Here is a 20,049-nt window from a genome sequence, read left to right as displayed (position 1 = left end):
CGTGCCAATAACTGGGGATGTTACCCTATAACAGTTCAAAGTTTCTTTGTTGGTCTAATCTCTTCCTGCGTAAACAAAATTTCAATAAAAAATAAGATTGTAGACATAAGAATTAATTTCCTAAGTGAAAAAAAGGATTAACTTTTAGAGCTGCTCATACAACGACGCATGGGCGCTGAGCAATGTTGTTCAAATTTGCCAACAAAACTTACAAAAAATATGTTTATATAACTTTTTTTACATAGGCTTACAAAAATACAGTCTTTTTCTCCTCATATGAAAGAAAAAATAAACTGATACAATGAGGTTTTTGTTTTTACTTTCTTCTATATTTAATATATAGAAGAAAGTATTGGATTTGTGCAAATTTTCGAATTTCGAATTTTGATGCATTCGAACATTTTGAGGTTTGTTGAGTCCATGTCGACCATTTTTGGAAAATGTCTGTCTGTCAGTGTGTGTCCGTGTCCGTCACGTATGTGTGTGACCATTTTTTGTGGCCGCTCTACAGCAAAAACTACCGCATGAAATCGAACGAAATTTGGTACACATATGTTTCCCCATGTGAACTTGTCCCATTGGTTTTTGGCGTGAATTCCTCGAAGGGGGGTGGAGCAGTGGGACGTTTCTTGAGTTATGCTTGCCTGCTATTCCCCAGGAAGTAACTGGCGGAATCAAACAAAATTTAGTCCATATGCTGCCCCTAACAGGTACAGGTGCTGATTCAATTTTGGTGTCAATAGCTCAAACGGGGGTTGAGCTATAGAACGTTTTTTGTCGTCAATTGTGACTGCTGTATCTCAAGAAATAATGAACGGAATCGAACAAAAATTTATCGACAAGTAGCCCTTAGAGGGTATAAGAGCTGATTCTATTTTTGCGTCAATAGCTGAAAAGGGGGTGGCGCAACCCAACGTTCTTTGTTTCCCATTGTGAGTGCCATATCTCAAGAAGTAATGCTACGTTCTGGATGAAATTTGGAATAAATGTCAATCCATATGTAAACAGGCGTTGGTTCAATTTTGGTGCCAATCGCTCCATGGGGGCTGCTTTTTTGAGCAATCACGATTGCTTATTGCTTTCATTTGACTGTTTTGATGTGCTATCATTTTATTTTCCCGCCAGCACCCTCTACAGCATCATCGTCGACCGACTCCTCACGATGCTGCTCCTCTAGCGAAAGCCATCTCCAGGTTGCGTCAATATCCTATACTTACACGCATACATACACGCACGTACAAACAAATAGATACACACCCATTCATACACCTACACACATACACACACACGCATACATACAGACACCTACACATACACACAACACACACATCTACACACAACTACCCACACACTCATGCCTGCACACAGACACAAACACATATGCCTACACACACATACACATCCCCCCCACACACAAACACTCATACACACAACTACCCACACACTCATACCTGCACACAGACACAAACACACACGCCTACATACACACACACACACTCGTGATTGCGAAAAACATAATTTGAATTCATTATGTCAAAATTCAAATTAATTTTTATTTATTTATTTTTGTGTGTGTGTGTGTGTGTGTGAATAAAGTTAGCTTTATAATTGCAACAATAAGAAAGATAAATCGTTATAAACTGTCGTCTGCGTAATTCGCGTGACTTTAATTGTTGGAAAATGAGATGAAAATCGTGAAGATTTAAACCATAGACTAATAATAAGAGTAGACCGAGCTTTTTCAGACTTGCTGATGAAAAAATTGGTTCATGGATACATCATGTGACTGGTGGGAGGCTTGGCGAAAACTTTGGCAGCACGGTTGCTAGATGGCAACATTATCTATAGTTTGGCACTCGACATGTGTTTTCATTATAATTCTTTTTCCAGGTGCAGAGATTGAACTGTTTTTCTTTTAGTTATGCATTACATATTTTGACATTAGTAATTAGTTTATGATCACAATTTTCAGTAACTTTTATTTCATTTAGAACTGCTACGTCAGCGTTGGCGTGAACATAATGGCGTAAACGTTTTGCGTTAACTCAAAAATGTAATAATCGGTATCTTAAATTGAAATTGTAGGTAAAAATCTTACCGGTTGCCGATTCTTTTTGGGCGCTTGCATCTTTAATAGCTTACATAGTTATTGAAATTGAATAAAGAAAATGCACAATACTATCTAAACGAAAAACTCAACAACTTAGAATAACAAATTTACAAATCGGACTCCATTAAAGATCATTCTTCCGTGTTCCATCAATTCTATTTATTTTACTTCTCAGCGGGCGTTGATCGTCTGCTACGATCAACGCCCGCTGTTGCTTGGATATCCACTAGTCACATGGTTTGGTTTATGAGCAGCAAAAGGGTTGCCATAGCTCGGTCTATTCCATAGACTAATAATAAGAGTAGACCGAGCTATGGCAACCCTTTTGCTGCTCATAAACCAAACCATGTGACTGGTGGATATCCTAGCAACAGCGGGCGTTAATCGTAGCAGACGATCAACGCCAGCGCGAAATAAAATAAATAGAATTGATGGAACACGGAAGAATGATCTTTTATGGAGTCCGATTTGTAAATTTGTTATTCTAAGTTGTAAATATTTTGTTAATATAGTGAGTTTTTCGTTTAGATAGTATTGTGCATTTTCTTTAGTCAATTTTAATAACTCTCTAAGCAATAAAAGATGCAAGCGACCAAGAAGAACCAGCAAACAGTAAGATTTTTACCTACAGTTTCAATTTAAGATACCGATTAGTACATTTTTGCGTTAACGCAAAACGTTTACGCCATTTCATTCACGCCAACGCTGACAGCTCCAAATGAAATAAAAGTTACCGAAAACTGATCAAAAACTATTACTAATGTCAAAATAATGCATAACTAAAAGAAAAACAGTTCAATCTCTGCACCTGGAAGTTTTTTTTTAATGAAAACACATTGTCTTAAAATACATGTCGAGTGCCAAACTATAGATAATGCTGCCATCTAGCAACCATGCTGCCAAAGTCTTCGCCAAGCCCTTCCACTAGTCACATGATACATCTATGAACCAATTTTCTTCATCAGCAAGAATGAGAAAGCTCGGTCTACTTTTATTATTAGTCTATGGTCTATTCTTATTATTAGTCTATGATTTAAACCTTTTAACTGTCGCCATCTTGTGTTTGTTAACAAATAAATGTTAGTGATTATTTTAAGCAAGGCTTTTAAAATAATTTTCAATTTTCATTCTTTGCTTTGCTTTTGAGATTCGCAACTCCAACGAACTATAGGGGGCACTGCAGTCACTGTCTAATGGCCGACGAAAAAACTAAAACAAGCGCATGTGGTAACGAAGAAAATGCTAATAAGTCTAGTAAATTTTGTTCGTATGCATGATTTTTTAGCTTTATTTTTTTAAATTAATTTTCAAAGTCTTGTTGATATTCTGGCCCACGTAGAAAAAAATGAGAATTCAAGAAGCATTACTAAACGTTAGAAAATAATGCAAAATACGCAGTTCGTAGTTCTAAGCAGCCATTTCCACGATGTTGAATTCGATATTTATCAATTCTTGATAAAACTAAATAATGATTGTGGCCTGACAAGAATAACAATTAATGCTAGAAAATTTAATTATATGACATTACGAATTATTGTCAAAAGAAGATGATACATCTTTGCCTTGCTTGGCTAGCGCTAATTGTTTAGCATTTGTAGCCGAGTTATTTTTCTCAAATTGCCGAATCGGTTCATTTTAAATTTTTCTGTTTGGTATGTTTCTAATTTCTGAATGCTATACAAATCATCAACAAAATTCTCACGGATATATGGTGGTAGTTTTCTTTTCAATTGATCTACCATTATTTCTTTTTACTTATCGAATTCTGTAATCTTTCTACCATTTTATTCCACTCATGATAAAAAATAAAAATGGTTTAACTAACATGGGCGGAATCTCGCCAAGGATACTTAGCTCGCACAATACTAAAACTATAACCCTAAACAAATTTGGCGAAACCTTTCAGTTGAGAATAAAAGCAACAAAATAAATTCTTTCTCGGTTAAACATTTTTCATTTCGTTCTACGATAATATATTCAAGAAAACATTTTGCATACTGTCTATTCCAACTAAATGCTGCTGTAAAATATGGTTTGTTAAATTAATTTAAGATTTAAAAAAAACCCATATTCTTACAAATTCACACAAAACAATAAAATTTTTTACCTGGTATAACGTTATCCAAGTTTGCTAATCCAGAGTTTTCTGGTGTTAACGCGCTTTCACCATTTCTCAATCAAATCACTTTTTAGAGGGAAATAATGAAAACTAACATTATTTTGAGGAGTTCGAACACTTTCTGTTGCTGAAAGCAATCCAAGACACATCGAATGCGTTAATAAATACTAAGAACAAACTGCCTATGTTTAAGTCAACAGACATACGTGGAACGCAATGTGGCAATGTTTTAGTTTCTTCGGCAGTTTCGTAAATCACCGCAAGGTAGCGTATTCGAGCGCTGGAGTTGCGAATAAATCGGAAATCGGGATGGTCTTTAAGTTTTGGCGTGTGTAATTTAGTTTTTGCAGGGAATATTGCTATCTCGTCAAGCATGGGGAGTGATTATAATTATTTTGTTTTACTGTGATGTCTTTAGTTTTATGGAATTGCCCCATAGCTAAATGATCTCGAATCGTAGTTAAATTTTTAGACTACGGTTTTAATGAAAATAAAAAATAATTTTTTAAAATTTGTATTGCATTGAATAAATAACTGAAATGAAAGAAAAGGATTCTTGCAAAGGATGTAGAAAGACTGCGCAAAGAAAAGGGATGAGTTCCTTGTTTTGCAATTGAAAAGTAGACCCAATGTCAAAGCACTGCTGTAATTGAGTAGCAATCTTATCATCTACTATTAGTTTTTGATACATTTTATTTACTGAACAGTAAAAAACAATACAAAGCACGCAATGCAAAACTAGAATGCCAGTTTTTCTGAACTTAGTTTTCTTGTTGAGCAAGTTTCAATAGGGGGAAAAAAAGCTTTTCTTTTCATTTTGGGAAATCAAAAGAAATTTCAGCGAAGAAAAAATTAGAGGATTGGTGATTTGGTGATCACGAACTATAATTTTCACTGAAATTTGGATAAAATTAAAAAATACCCTGATAATTCCCCGATTTCCAGGTTGTGTTACCATCCTGATGAAATATTACGAGGTTATGGCGTACTAAAAAAACCCATTTGAGAAGTAATGTATGTGATATTGCGATTTAACATGCAAAATTAAGGGTCCCCCCCCCTTATTTCAATGCAACAGCACAACTGTGTTTTAGAATCCTACACTCAATGAGTTACGATTGTATATTCATAGAAATTTGGATCAGAGTTCAGCTGAGAAAAATTAAGTCATTCAAAAACTATATTTTCTGGTTCATGGGAGGATCGATCTCATCATCTTCGCGTTATAAGTAGGATGCTCTTAACATCTGAGCTACTGGGTCTACAGTTTTGGGATGCTACACTAAAGCAATGCGTCAAAAAGCAACAAAATAAATTGACATCAATGTCGTTATCTCTTGAAATATTTTTAAAATCTTATGCTGCGACTGACCATGTAAAAATTATTATCTTGTTTCCTGATTTTAGCAACGACAGAACCAGTAGCTCAGAATCTTTAAATGCATTCGTATTATATATTCAGGGAAATTTGGATCGTAGTTCTGCCGAAGAATTAATTAAGACAATAGTTTTCGGCCCAGTTGGATTCGAACTCACGATCTTCGGATTTACAACACGACACTCTAACCAACTGAGCAACGGGTCTTCATTTTGGGACGCTATGAGTTGAAGCAATGTGTAATAAAATACAGAATAAATCCTTCTTTTTTGGCAAAACAAACAAAATATGAATTGCCTCCTTATTTTTCGCCGAAAGTGGTAAGAAAAAGTCTTCTGATGCCTTACTTGTGAAGTTTGATTAAGTATTGAGGGTTTCTAAAACATTCTCACAAAAAAAAAAAAAAAAAAACACCACCTTTGAGAAATAGTTATTATTATTATTATTAATATTTTCATTATTACTATTATTATCATTATTATATTTTACGGAAGCGAAATTTATATCTGAAAAGTGGAATTGCAGTCCAGCTGAAAATGACAGTGATCATTTCATTCGACGAATACCAAAAACAAAACCCTTTATTCCCAAACTGTTTTTATAACTGAAGAAATGTTTCAAAACTTCTTTCTAAATTTTACTGTAAGGGAAGAAGATTTTTTGAAAAAAATATACAATGTGTCTCTGAAGATTTGCTTAAAGATATGACGATAAAATTTGATGAACAGTAGTAAATTAAGTACAACATTTGTAGGCATTTTATATTTAGATGTTTCCTTTTCTTAGAGAGAATGAATTTTAGTAACATATTGCTTACCATGTTCGTTTAAAATAGTTGGAACAAATTCAGGAAACAATCCAAAAATTCGACCAAGAAAAACGAAATGAGAAAACCTTTGCTCATAGTCTTCACATTCTTCCACCTAAAATCAAAGGAGAAAGAAATTTTTCTGTTTAAGCAAGCGTTACTTCATAATAGCAAGTTAAAAAAAAAAAAAAAAAAAAAATCCTTGTGATAATGCTCAGACTGCTTCAATAGACGTCGGAAAAAAAGTTACAAAAATATTTTATGTTTCGTGTAACCTTCGTAGCTAATTTATTTCATAGTGTCTGTTTGAATTTTATCAAAAAATTTAACATGAATCAAAGACGGATTATAAATGTTTCAAGGAGGGTGAGTTTGATTTTTTTTAACTTTCCTCTTACTACATATCTTGTTTGTTCACGCTTGTGTGTGTGTGAGGGGGGGGGGCTGCACCAGCATTTCATCTTATAACAACTGAAATATTTAGATATAGATAAGGAGTTCTCCGAACTTTTTCCGTTAAAAGGGGCAATCTAAATTTTCGTTTTAAAACTCAATTTCGTAGTAATTCCGGAAGAATTTTACCTCCTCCTAATATCACCGAAGTTCAGTCTAAAATTTCGCTTTTTAAACCTTCAGTTTCGAAAAATTATCAAAGGAAAGTCACGGAACCCATTATTTCCCCTTATACTACTTGAACTATCTAAAACCACGTCTTTAAGACATAAATTTAACAAAATGTCTGAGGGGAGGTCTCCAGACTCCTCCTCCTAACAGCGCCAAAGATCGTCTAAAACTGCCTTTTTAAAACTTCAATTCCGGAAAGTTTCCAGGAAGTAGATTCGAATCTCATCCCTTTCATTAACGTCATCAACGATACACTGTTATAATCAGATGTGCCAGCTGGGTGCGATTTTCCGCAGTAGGATGCAAAGACAGAGCCACAGGGTGTCAGAGAGACTAGGAAATATTGTTCCGATATCTTTTAGCACCTCAGAGGATTAAAGAAGGTAATGAAGGGCCATCAGCTCACGCAGTAGCCAATAGTGACCCTTTTCCTCCGCAAAGGTGCCTCGCTCACACATGCGTTGTGCACTCCGGCATAAGTTCAATTCAGTCACTTTAATGGCGGACGACGATGCTGCAACGTAGTTGTCGGTACATTAAATTTTCACATTTTGAATAGACAATTATACTGGATTAAAATTCCACATTTCTGGGGCAAACCTTCAAAACCTTGCGTAAGTACAGGCATTTAATCATGGTATAACATTTAAGGCTTTTCAACAGGTTTTTAGTGTTTTCAGAGTTGTGTTTCAACAAAGTAAACTGAGTACTGCTTATTGTTTATAGTTAACCGTTTTAACATAGTGATGTACGGCTTTTTTTAATCACCTGTACTAATATATGGTGTTCATTGCTTGTCACGTCTGCGGTGACACGGATTTTCCCCAAAATTGTTTATTGTTAGCAATACGAAATAATTAATAAGTAACAGGGATGAAAATTCAATGATATAACTAACTGCTACAGCAGATACACTAAATGTCTTTATCTTCTCAATAAAATAACTGCGTAGACGTAGCAAAGAAAAAAAAAAAGCTTTGAAAAGAAATCTCTCTGTGTGTTTCATGCCATGACTCATTACGTGAAAATATTTCGTTGGTGTTATTTCAAAAACCGAATGCAGTGTCTAGACGCGTTTATTTTTTTTTTCTTTCTCTCTAATTTCTGTTTCCAATGCTTTTCATTATGTAGGATGCTAAAAATTTGTTTTGATTTTTAATGTCAAAAAAGTTTTAATTTAACAAAGAAAAAAAAGTGCTTTTTTAGATTACTTATGTTCAAATAGGATATTCAAATGTCGAACTATATAATACGTATCAGTATATTACGCTTGATTAAAATATTTTGAACGTTTATGAAACGCCTGCATTTTATGAAACGATTTGATTTTTTCGTGATTGTAATATAACAAATAATATTTTTGGCTCTGCTTGTAAATTATCCATAAATGCCTACACTCTTATTTTTTAGTATCATGCTATAGTAAATGTCAATATCATTTAAAACTACTGAGCAATCCAAGGGTTTTTATGAGAGTTAGAACTCAGATAGAGGAATTGAAGTCATGAATACTTCTATATTATGTTGGAAAGTCTAAAATGTGATCAAATGCTCTAAATGACAAGTTTTAATCCAAAATGAATTCAATGTGAGAAAAGTACCAAGACTTTGTCTATCATAAACCCAAACAATAAATAGAACACAATAATATTCAAAAACGCACACAATAGGGGGGAGGGGGAAGAGGATCTACTGTAGAAATCAGTGAGGGTGCCATTTTTCTCTCCTAAGGTTCCTTCTTTTTCCTCGCGCTGCCTGTTTTTTAAAAGGTGCCCATTTTTCGCCCTAGTAAGAGGTGCCATTCCGGCTCCGTATTGGGTATCGCTGGTGAACAAGCGTTCCACCCCTGAAATGTCCCAAACGCAACCTGTAGTTTTAACAGTGTAATCTACGCTTGCGTTTCAAGACTTCAATTCGGAAAAATTGCCGGTACAGGATCCCTCAAGGGAGGAGCGATTGCCCCTCTCTTGTATTCGCCCTAGACATGAGTGGTATAACAGGAATATTGTAAAATCTTCTCAAATAATAGACTTTTTATATGAACATGATAAACCTGTTTGAATTTACGACAATGCGTAATTTTCCAATATAACATGTAAAGTGAGCACCATATGACTTCCTTGTACGCCCATTAAATAATAGAGTCGAACCTCAATTAAACGAATCAATGATAAGACAAACTACATTTGCGATCTTCGTTCTAGTGTTTGTTGCTTATCGTTGCTCGGAGAAAGACGAATACGGTTAAGACAAATTCACTTTAAAGGTCCCTCTGAGTTCGCTTTAACGAGGTTCGAATAAACACAGAAGGACGACAAAAATCCGAACACACTCCAACAAAGTTTTAATAAACTCAAAAAACTTTCAAAGCTCTCTTAGTTGAAAATCAGTATTTTTTTTAATATGAGGTTAAGTCAGTTTTTTTCTCGTTGGCAAGTTTGGATTTATTTTTAACGTGCAACAAAATTTAATAACTTTTCTGTCCATGCAAATACAATTCTCAAAAAAAAAAAAAAAAAAGGATAAAATTCTGCTATTTTTTATATATTCATTTGTTTTTAACAAAGTATTATTTATTCACAATAAGCTTCAAAACGTTCAACACAAAATTGACTCAGCTCGGTAAAAAACAGATTTTTCTACCCACATGCTACACCGAAGCTTGACTGATGCTCAAAAACTCGTGAGAATAACATTTGCTAGGGAGTAGCATCAATCTGGCATGACTGTTGGCTCTCCATTTATAACTCTTTTTGAAAAAGGGGCACTGCGTAAACATACCCAATGTGTATACGTGCCCCGGTCTACCCTTAACAATAAAAGTTCATTTTTGTTAAAATTTGGTAAAAAATGTAATTACACAATGTAAAGTTATGCACTGTATTGTATGTCATGTACATTATTTTGTACAACTCCATTTAATTAAATGGCATACTATTTCCCTAAAGGTATTGTTTTGGTTATTTTCGGAATCCTTTACATGGGTTTCACCAAGAGCTTTTTGCAACAAAGTTTGTTTGAAACAAATCCGTCTTTAAGTTAGGGATTCATATTTGCTTTAAATTTCCCCATAGGCGCTAATGAACCTTTTTTTTCTTGAACTGTTCAAATTTGAACGAAAAATTGTTCAAATCATAAAAAGTAAAATGTAGGAATGAGGTGTATACGTCGAGATGTTTCGAACAAAAAACAAAGTTTGCTCAAATCGAATAATTCACTCTAAAGAGACCAACACTGGAGTCGGAGTAGGACTGATTTTGGTACAGGGGTCGAAGTCGAAGGCTCTGAAACTGTAGGAGTTGGGAATTGGTCATTATATTCCCACCGACTCCACAGCCCTGGTAAAAACATTTGATTCAGTGATATTTATCTCTGACTCGCGTCAAAGTTAAATCTACGAAACATTGTAATTTTATTTTTTTGATACCGTAAACGCGGGCTACTATGGTCCTAAGGTCCTCCTTTGGCCCAAATCGGAAAAAAAAAGAAAAAGATACAACGTTCTCCGCCAAGCTTCAGGAAGCAATTTTCAAACTAATTTCAACTGAACTCGTTAGAGAGCATCCCCAAGCACTCATTAATGTATACCAAGCAGTTCAGTTGCTCTCTTCAAGAGGAAATACTAGGGGTGTTGTATTTCTTGTCCTCTCAAACTTTTGCACATAGAAACAGTTCTACATCTGCTAAGAGTTTGCTACTCATCTATTTATGAGCATTGTTTAATACTTTATTCAGTAGCATAGTTGTAATTTACATTTCTATTTAGGATTTTATTTAAAAACTTTACGATAAGGACACATCTCCTAACCTAAAAGCTACGACCTACTTTGGCCCAGCATAAGAACTTACGTCAGATAGATTTGGAATAGAAAAGAAAAGCTAAAAGTAAAACTCTGAACAGTAAAAACAAGGAAAACCAGGGAATGCTCATCAACGGATGAATCAAGTGATTACAGCCTCAATTAATCAGGGCTCAGTTACATGGCTTTTATTATGGAAGATGAAGAGGAACTGAAAGTTGCAGGAGGTTTAGAAGAAGTCGATCCATATTATCTACTTTTTAAAACTTGTTCTTTCTACTTGTTAAATATGCTGGAAAAATAAGGGAACTTTGTTGTAGTAGAATGGAATGGGCTTAGGTTTCCAGGGATAGCTGTTGATATGAGAGAAGAAGGAGCAAATGTTGAATGTAAATGGAACGCACCTGCAAGTTTTGAAAGTGGTCGACAATTAAGGATCCTTTGCTTTACAAATGTTGTTCTCTTAATTAAGTTATTCAGCCTCCAAAGTAATGAAAAGTGTGTTACGTCATTAATTTGTGAGACAATAACTAAGCCTGCACACACATTTTCAAACAAAATTAATTTTCCTTAAAACAAATATGTATGACTCAAACTTCTTGTAGAATAAAAGCTACTTTCCTTTCAAAAGAAAAAAAAAGATTATCGAAAGGCTCACGGCTTTTTTTGGCTGTAGTTAGTTGTAAAATGTTTTTTATGCAGGGAAAACCATTTTGGGCCAAAGAAAGTCAAATATAAAATTAATACTGGTCCAGATTTAAAAAAAATATATAAATAAATAAAATAACAAGAAGTTCTGTCTAGAACTGTACGAGCCTACTTTCCCGTAAACCCATACTACTTTCTAGTACCTGATCAATAGTCTCAAAAATAGCTAAAACCGCAAATTGTTTCAAACATATTTTTTAAATATTTTAAGCTAATTTCTAGGAATAAAATATTCCTCACTCATCCAAAAAAAAAAAAAAAAACGAACAAATAAAATAGCAGCACCTTTTAAACAAAGCAGCTAATACACTTTAACAAATCTTTAACAGCTTTCAAAACGAAAAAAATATAAATAAAATTAATAAGATCATTAAAATAAATACATCATATCAAGAAAAAAAATAGTTTCTTTTTCCCCTGTAGCCAAAAATATTTTTTTTAATGAATTAATGCACTTACCAAAATAAATAAAAACAATAAAATGTCAACTTAAATAAATACTTTTCACTGTCAAAAAAAATAATAATAATAGTCTGTGCATATCTTTATGTAGAAACATAAATGACTTCGAGTTTATTCGCCGAAAACTAAATACCTAAATTTAAACTTTAGCGTGAAAATAAAAAAAAGTCATATCAACAATAATTATTTCGCAGTTAAAACCATAGCTCTGCGGAGTCAGAGTCGGAGTCAATCTCATTTTGAGATAAAGGAGTCGGAGTCGAATATCCGAGAATGGGACTCAGTCATTTGTCCTCCGTGTATAAATTTTTGCCAAAGCTACGAAGTCAGAGTCGAAGTCGAGGAGTCGGAGTCCAATTAATTGTCGAACACAGGAGTTGGAGTCGGAGTCATGAGCCCCTAAATTGTCAGAATCTGGAGTTAGGCGTCAAGAGCTATTTCCAACAAAATTTGTTACAAGTAAATCCGCCTTCAAGTACAGAATCTACATTGACTTTCAGTTTCCCCGTAGGCGCTAATGTTAAGGGATTTGAACTGTTCAAAATTGAACGGAAAATTGTTCAAATCAAAAAGATATTTTATATACAAGTTTTTCATCAAAAGCTTTTCCCTACAAAGTTTGTTTGAAGCAAATTCGCCTCACAGTTCGGAATTGCCTTGAATTTCCCCGTAGGCGCTAATGTTAAGTTTTTTTGAACTGTTATAGTTCAAATCAAAAAGTAAAATATGGGAATGAGGTGTCCTCACCGAGATCTTTCGAACAAAAAAAGTTTGATCGAATCGGACTATTCATTCAAAAGTCATTAGGGGGGGGGGGGCAGACAGACAGACCGACAGACATTTTTCCCCATATCAATACCCTACTTTCCAATTTTTAATTTTTTGATATTTATTTAATTATTTTATTTATTTTTGACTTTTTTTTTGTTTTTCGCGATATTTTTAAAATGCATTAAGCCTTCTTTCATGCTTTTTTCTTCTTTCTCTGACTTTTACTGGGAAAGTAGGCTAAAAAGGGTATTTTGAAAACAAAAATTTGAACCAAAATTTGAATCTATTCAAAAATCAAATTAAGAGTACTTTATGTGCGTATAAAAATTTCCACAACTTAAAAATAGGAGCATTCAAAAATATTGAGAAGGGCTGCGGAGTCGGAGTCGGACTGATTTCGGGGTCAATGAGTCGGAGTCGTTCGAAAACATGCCGACTCTGACTCCGGGTTTCTTTTTTTTCTTTAACTTTCACTTTCACACCTCCTTGCAATTTTTAAAAAACTAACAACCAATTAATTTGATTACATGAAAAAAGGCCTCCCAATAAGAAATTAACTGTCATTGTGATAACCAGCTGGCTTGATTGTTTATCGAACTTTCTGTAACAGCTACCTACACCGAAATCTTCTAGTTTGCTTATTTTCAAACTTTATTTAACTGATAGCAACTGTCGGCTAACATTTTTGTTGCCTAACATTTTCTAATAAGTAATCATTTTTATATAAATATAATACTATATTTTTTACCTCGATCTCAGTTATAAAATAGTAAAAGGAATGTATCGCTTGAGCAAGTCAGGAAACTTCTGACGGTGCTTGGTAAATTCAAATAAGTGTTGGCACGAAAGAAAGCGCAAATCCAAAAAATCCGATAAAATATAAATGTTTCTTTAAATCTAAAGATTGTAAGAAAGCTTGGTTATTACTAAAAAGTAAAAAATAAAATCAGTACGTGATTTATTTGTTACAACCCTCAATAATTGAAGTTAATTATATAATCTTCATATTAAGGTTAATTCCAAAGCTGCCGATGAAATTAATATTAAAATTGAGCTAAGAAATGTAGGTATAGTAAAAGCTATTCGTATACAAAGCTGTATACCGCCGCATTTTGTGTAAAATTTGCTCCAGACGTACATGTACTCGACCTCTCCCCGCAATATAGTGCAATGTTTTCGTTGAAATTTTAAAGATGAAATCTAAGTTTTATATTATTGGGGAAATTTTTCAGAATTAAAGTATTTCAATTTTTATAGACTCTGAAATAAGGTGAGGTATCACCCATGAGAAGAGGGGGATCGCTCCCTCTCAAGAAAAGTTTTTTGACTTAGCAAAAAAGTTTTTTTTCTCTCTCAAGTTACAGCTTTTAAAAATTGAAAGTACAGGATTTGATCAACATCTATTTGTTAAACATTAAAGGGGAGTAAATTAATCCTTTTCAATTTTTTAAAAATGGGATATTTAAGTAATCTCGCTTTAGAAATCGCAACTATTGGACAATTTAATTTTCAAATTAAAATTCTAATGTTATATGCATCTTAGTTTACAATAAAATACAACGCGAAAATTTCATAAAAAGGAATTAATATTTTAATCTCTGTTTAGGGGTTTCCCCCTTCCCATGAGGAGAGGATTTGGTAAAACTAAATAAATAAATAAAAAAGCCGGAGTCGGACGTTTCAAAATCCAGGAGTCGGCCAGTTTTCTTCCAACTCCGCAGCCTTGGTAAAAGCAAACCTACAACAAAATCTCTCACAATGTGAGAAAAAAAAGTCAAAATTGTTTAGCCGCAATAAGTCGCGAGTGTAAAGCGGCATAAGTCAGAAAACGCCGTGTTTCATATCTCGGTGAATATTGGCCGTACAGATGCCGAATATTTTTGTATTCGGATTATTTCTTGATGCTTGTGATTTCCCTAAATATGAATGGAGCACATAGGGTTATAGAGACCGTATAAAATGCTTAATTTCGTATTTTCCCACAAAATTCTTTTTCGTTTCCAACTTTCAATGTCTTAACTCTGCATCTCATTTCGACCATTTTTACAGAACTAACGGTTGCGAAAATAGTTATTGCAGGTTAAACGAGAGTGCGCTCTATATGTACAGACATCATAAACAATCTAGTGGTTAAAATAAAAATTTTGTTTGAAATTTGAGTGGAAAATTTTTGTGACACAAAAGTGAATAAAATATATGTTACATTTCTTCGCAGACAAAATAACAAACGCTGCTCTAGTTTTAGTTAGAGATGGTTCATTTATGCATCCAGATTGACACCTTAGCTATAGTTGGGGTAAACCTAACCTGGCAGCACTGAGAAGGATTCTACGCAGATTCTAATCACTGTATTATAACGTTGCCAGGTTAGGTTTGTCCCAACTATAGTGCAATTATTATTATTACTTCCGAACAGAAGCTGACTTTTTGTTTTTGAAGCATTTAATGTATTTAATAATTTGCACTGAGTTAAATTACACAATTACGAAACTTGTTTGAACTATTCAAACAGATTTATGTGTCAATGAGTCAAATAGATAACGATTGGTTAAAAGTAAAATTGCCACAAGTTAACAAAGGGAATGTTTACTAATAGATAAGAATGAAACATTCCTTAATGTTCTTCTAGGTTGCATCTCCTGCTGATAGCTAATATGCAATGAATAAAATTTTGTTATAGTAGATAAAATGTAGATACACAGATTCTATTCACAAGATACTAAGTTATATCTTTCTCAATTCCTTTTCAAAGATTACGCAGGCTTCGGTTGTTATCAATTCACCCTTCAAGTCTCATAAATGATATTTCGCTGAATGCATAAACTACATAAGAGACTTCTCTTTCACAAAACTTGCACCTTGAACTGTTAGGATCCGAAACATTTTGGAACTTTTTATTCAAAAGTACCTGGCACACGTATGGTCTTATAATATCATTAAAGAAAGAGAAAATGGTCAGAATTAAGATCAACATTTGAAAAAAAAAAAAAAACATTATTTAGGAGAGCTACATTGAGAGTTTTGAGGGTTTAATATTTTTCCATGTGCAAGAATCAAATGTTATTTAAAGCTATAAGTACTTTTCTTTTTTTTTTTAAAGTAAATTTATCGAAACACAAGTACTTGTTAAAAATAACCATAAAGCTCTTTTTCTTTTAAAATGGAAGTTATATAAATCTAGTACTGTTCTAGACAAGTAAACTTTTCAGTAATAATCGTTTGGAGAAAATTCTCATGAATGCAGCATGAAGTACCCTAGCAGGGCTTGATTTACATGATAGCCTAAGGGAGTACGTTTAGGTAAGGTAATTTATTTATCATTTAATTTTTATTCGAAAACAATTAACAAATTCAAAAATGTGTTTCACGTGACGCAAAATAGTAGTTTAATTTATCTTTTGAATTTTGAAATTAATTTTAAAAAATTTGTCTAACATACTAATTTTGTTTGACGAAATATAAGTTCGGGGGAGCTTTTAAACAGTTATCCAAAACTTCAGTTAAATATTAAATAGCTTTTTGTATTATGTTTATAAATACATTCTGCTGCTGTTTTAAGAGCCACATACCGATGCTGAAATGTAAAAAATTCGAACTCTTGGGGAAAAGTAAAAAATCTTAACAAAACTATGGTATTTCGTATTGAGTAATTTAAAACTTACATACTTTCACAAATATTGCGTATTATTTTCTCTTTAAAACAAGTCGCTATTTGTGTTCATTGTCATCATATTTGTGAACCTCGAATTGTAAACAAGTATGTTAAAAATAAAGTTGATCCCTTTGTAAATCGATGCTGCTCCAAATACAATCTAATTCGTTGTTTAGGTTGTTTTGGCACTCTGAATTTATGTTGTTGTAAAATGCAGTATTAAACAATCATGGTTTCTATCAAAATTTTGATTCAATTATTCACAGAAATTGATTAACACTTTAATCCCTTATTTTAAAATTCAATTTGATGAGCGGAATATCACATAAGCAGTGCCGCGCCGACCCTATGTGCAAGGTCGTGCGACGCACGACGGCGCCAGAGTCAAAAAGGCGCCGAGCTCTACCAATCAAAAATGTTCCAAATGGAGAGGGGGGGGGGGCGAATTTCCAACAAAAAAAACTAATAAAATTTAACTTTTCATCAGATTTATAAAAGTAGCGGTGAAATTATACTGCCCGTTAAAACAAACAATCCTCCTTGCTGCCTATCTATAAGGAAAAATTAGTACCTCGTTGTATCTAAATATGCACAGCCCGAGCCCAGGCCCGAAGCGGGCTCGGGCTCTAGAACTTAAAATAGGTTTCGGGCTCGGGCTCATGCTAAGATATTCAATCGTCAATCTCCAAACAAATTCAAAGCAAATAAACATTTTCCCACTGTGAGAAAATGAAATGAACATGTAAATCAGTTCAATCCATAAGAAAATTTAACCAAAACAAAAGAAAATGAATTAACCCTTATTTATAGTTTTTTTTTTTTTTTTTTTGCACTTCCTACTGTAATATGTCATACAGTAATGCGTTTAAAGTGGAGCATTTTGAGAATTTTTAAAAACGTCTGTTAATGAAGAACATTTGACAAAACATTTTTCATTAACAGAGAGATATCAGGCTGAAGGCTCGGTTTTTGATGCAAGAAAGTTTCCATCGACCTCGGTTTTTGGTCCGAGACAATATCACCCGGGTTCGGTTACAAATTTTTGGGCTCGGGCGGGCCCAGGCTCTCAAAAATGAGCCCGAACTCATCTCTATTGAGCATACGATGCAGCGCAAGAAATTTGCTATTTCCCATTTTGGTTCATGCAGTGAATACGTTACATTATAACTCGTGCAATATGTCTTTTTGTGATTATTTTTTAACTATTGTTCGTGGTAATTCTTCTGCATCATCTTATACATTAAAAAATACGGTAAGCACATTTGCATGTTATTTACTTGTGCGTAAAATACATATATTGCAGACAATAATTTAGATTAACTTTTTAGTTGCGAAAAGTAACGACTCTTGACCCTAATTACTCAGTTCTTCTACCCCTTTTTTCTTCAACCGTTTGTGTGTTAAATTAAAGAAAGAACTTTGGACAATGTGTTTGTTTTAAATATTGAATTCAATGTCTTTTTAACGATTTCGTATTTTCGAACTACAGTTGGCTCTCTGTTTAACGACGCTCTATTTAACGACGGCGTTTCACGGTCCCAGATGGTCCACTATAGTGTTAAAAGCATTCTATTTAAGGACGCTTTCTACTTAAGGACGATTTTTTGTGGTCCCTTGAAAGTCGTTGGCAAATTTTACAAGAATGTTTAGCGCAATGTTTTTCAAAAATATTTATTATTGAAGGGGGGAAAACGCGTCTTCGGAAAACAAAGTGATTTTAATAGGGGAAAAAATAATGATGTTGGGGTAAAACTTTCATTTCTTAAAAAAAAAAAAAAAAAGACTTCGAGTTAAAAATTCTCATTAGTTTCAGCTAATTGGTCAGCTGCTCCTCCTCCCCGTCCTACTTCGTTTCTTTTTTCCTTATATAATTTTTATTTTTCTTAGTTCGCCTGAAAATAAGCAAGTTTTCAAAATGCTACTTGTCCGAATCCCCCCCCCCCCCCGCAAAAGCATTACGGAGCATCTCAAATTTCGTTTACAAATCTTCAACTTAGCATCACATTTTTAAGACTTCAATTTCAGAAAATATTCGGGCAAAGGCCTACGAACCTCCTTCCTTTAATATCATCAAAAATTAGGTTTTTCAAACATGACTTACGAAATATTTAAGTTAGAATAGCCTCTGAACCACTTCTCTCAATATCATAAAATGCTGCTTATGTTTCTAGTACTTAAGGTTTCTACAGCTCCAGGATTCCCTTCTTGTAGAAATCTTCAAAGCTGTCTACAATTGCGTTTTTGAAAGTTCAATTTCGAAAAAGTGGGAGGAGAGAAAAAGATTTCATTTCTATCTATTTTTCAAAAAAACAAAAAAAATGGGGTAGAAATCTCAGAGTTCCATCCCTTATTCTAACGTTAATAATATACGCCTATAATCAAGTTTTAAGACTCCTACTTCTATAAGTTTCCTCGGAGCTCCTTGTACCTTTTTCCCCCATAACTCCATCAAAGACCGTCTAAAATTGCGTTTTTCAAACTACAAGTTTCAAAAATTTTCCGGGGAGAACTCCCGGACCCCTCTTATTAAAAGAGTTTTTTTTTTTTTTTTTTTGAATTTAAGCTCCCCTGAAACTACTTTCTAGTTGCGTCATTGCTCCTGTTGTCATGTTTTGAAAGGCATAAAAGGCCTTTTTAATTGATAATCACTTAGAGATTAGATAGATATTCAAAGTGGCTTTAACTTTGATATTAAAATATTTTCTTCGTCCAAAACGCATTATTAGCATATCAGAGGAGCTGCTGAACACGAAATAATTTCGAGATATGAAGTAAAGACGTACACCATATTACGAAATTAAATATTCACACATTATTTTTTGCATAAATTAAATGCCAAACGAATTTTTTTACCATTTTATATTTGTCTACAAAACCTCCCTCCAGGTGTTAACTATAGTTTCCTCGAACACCAGTGCATAAAGGCGCTCCAACGACATTTGCACGACGGCGCTGATCAGGCTTGCGCGGCCCCGCTTATAAGTTTAAGACTCGTTATCGACTATTATTTTTAAAACTATTATTAACATACTAGAAAATCGCCCGTCAGCGTCAAGATATGACCGGTGAAAATTGCTTTTACATTTGAACGAAGCAATTGCCTGTTTGATGATATTGTGATAGCTGAAATTTCAACCCTAACTTCGGTCGATGAACTCTAAACTCCAGTAAATAGCGTTCATTTTCGACCACCTTTTCTTACAACAGTTGGTGAATTCCAGCGGTAACGGAAGGACAGTTTTACAAAAAAATCGATGCATTTCTGTCTGTGAGCATATCAAAATACATTTGTTTTTTTTTTCAAAAACTGATGCAGAGACTTTTATACACATCAGAATAAGTTGCCAAAAAAGCCTAAGCCAAGAATTTTTTGTGAGTAACTTTTTTTAAAATCAAATTTAAAAAAACAGCAACGAAAGGACATTTTTGCGACATGATTTTCACGCTATCATGTTCTCCCCAAAAGTTCAGCTAAACTATAAAAGGGAAAATTCTATAAAAATTAGAGCACATACGGGAGTGTTCAATCATTTCAATTTCACCTTTAGTTTTAAAAAATAATTATTTAAGCATATGAATTATGTGTATTTGTTAAGGGTAACGGAAGGACAAGAAGT

At 33.8% G+C, this 20,049-nt stretch overlaps 1 protein-coding gene across 3 annotated transcripts in view; it reads right to left on the bottom strand.

Annotated features, from left to right (window-relative positions):
- Positions 1–20,049, bottom strand: part of LOC129222050 (uncharacterized) — a 147,409-nt gene that overhangs the window by 22,951 nt on the left and 104,409 nt on the right. For all 3 annotated transcript variants that reach the window (XM_054856471.1, XM_054856470.1, XM_054856472.1), the window contains exon 5: positions 6,425–6,530. In XM_054856471.1, the coding sequence (XP_054712446.1) occupies positions 6,425–6,530 (106 nt within the window). The remainder of the gene's footprint in view (positions 1–6,424; positions 6,531–20,049) is intronic.

This window comes from Uloborus diversus, chromosome 5 (assembly GCF_026930045.1).
Source record: "Uloborus diversus isolate 005 chromosome 5, Udiv.v.3.1, whole genome shotgun sequence".
NCBI lineage: Eukaryota > Metazoa > Arthropoda > Arachnida > Araneae > Uloboridae > Uloborus > Uloborus diversus.
This window is presented reverse-complemented; position numbering and strand designations above follow the sequence as displayed.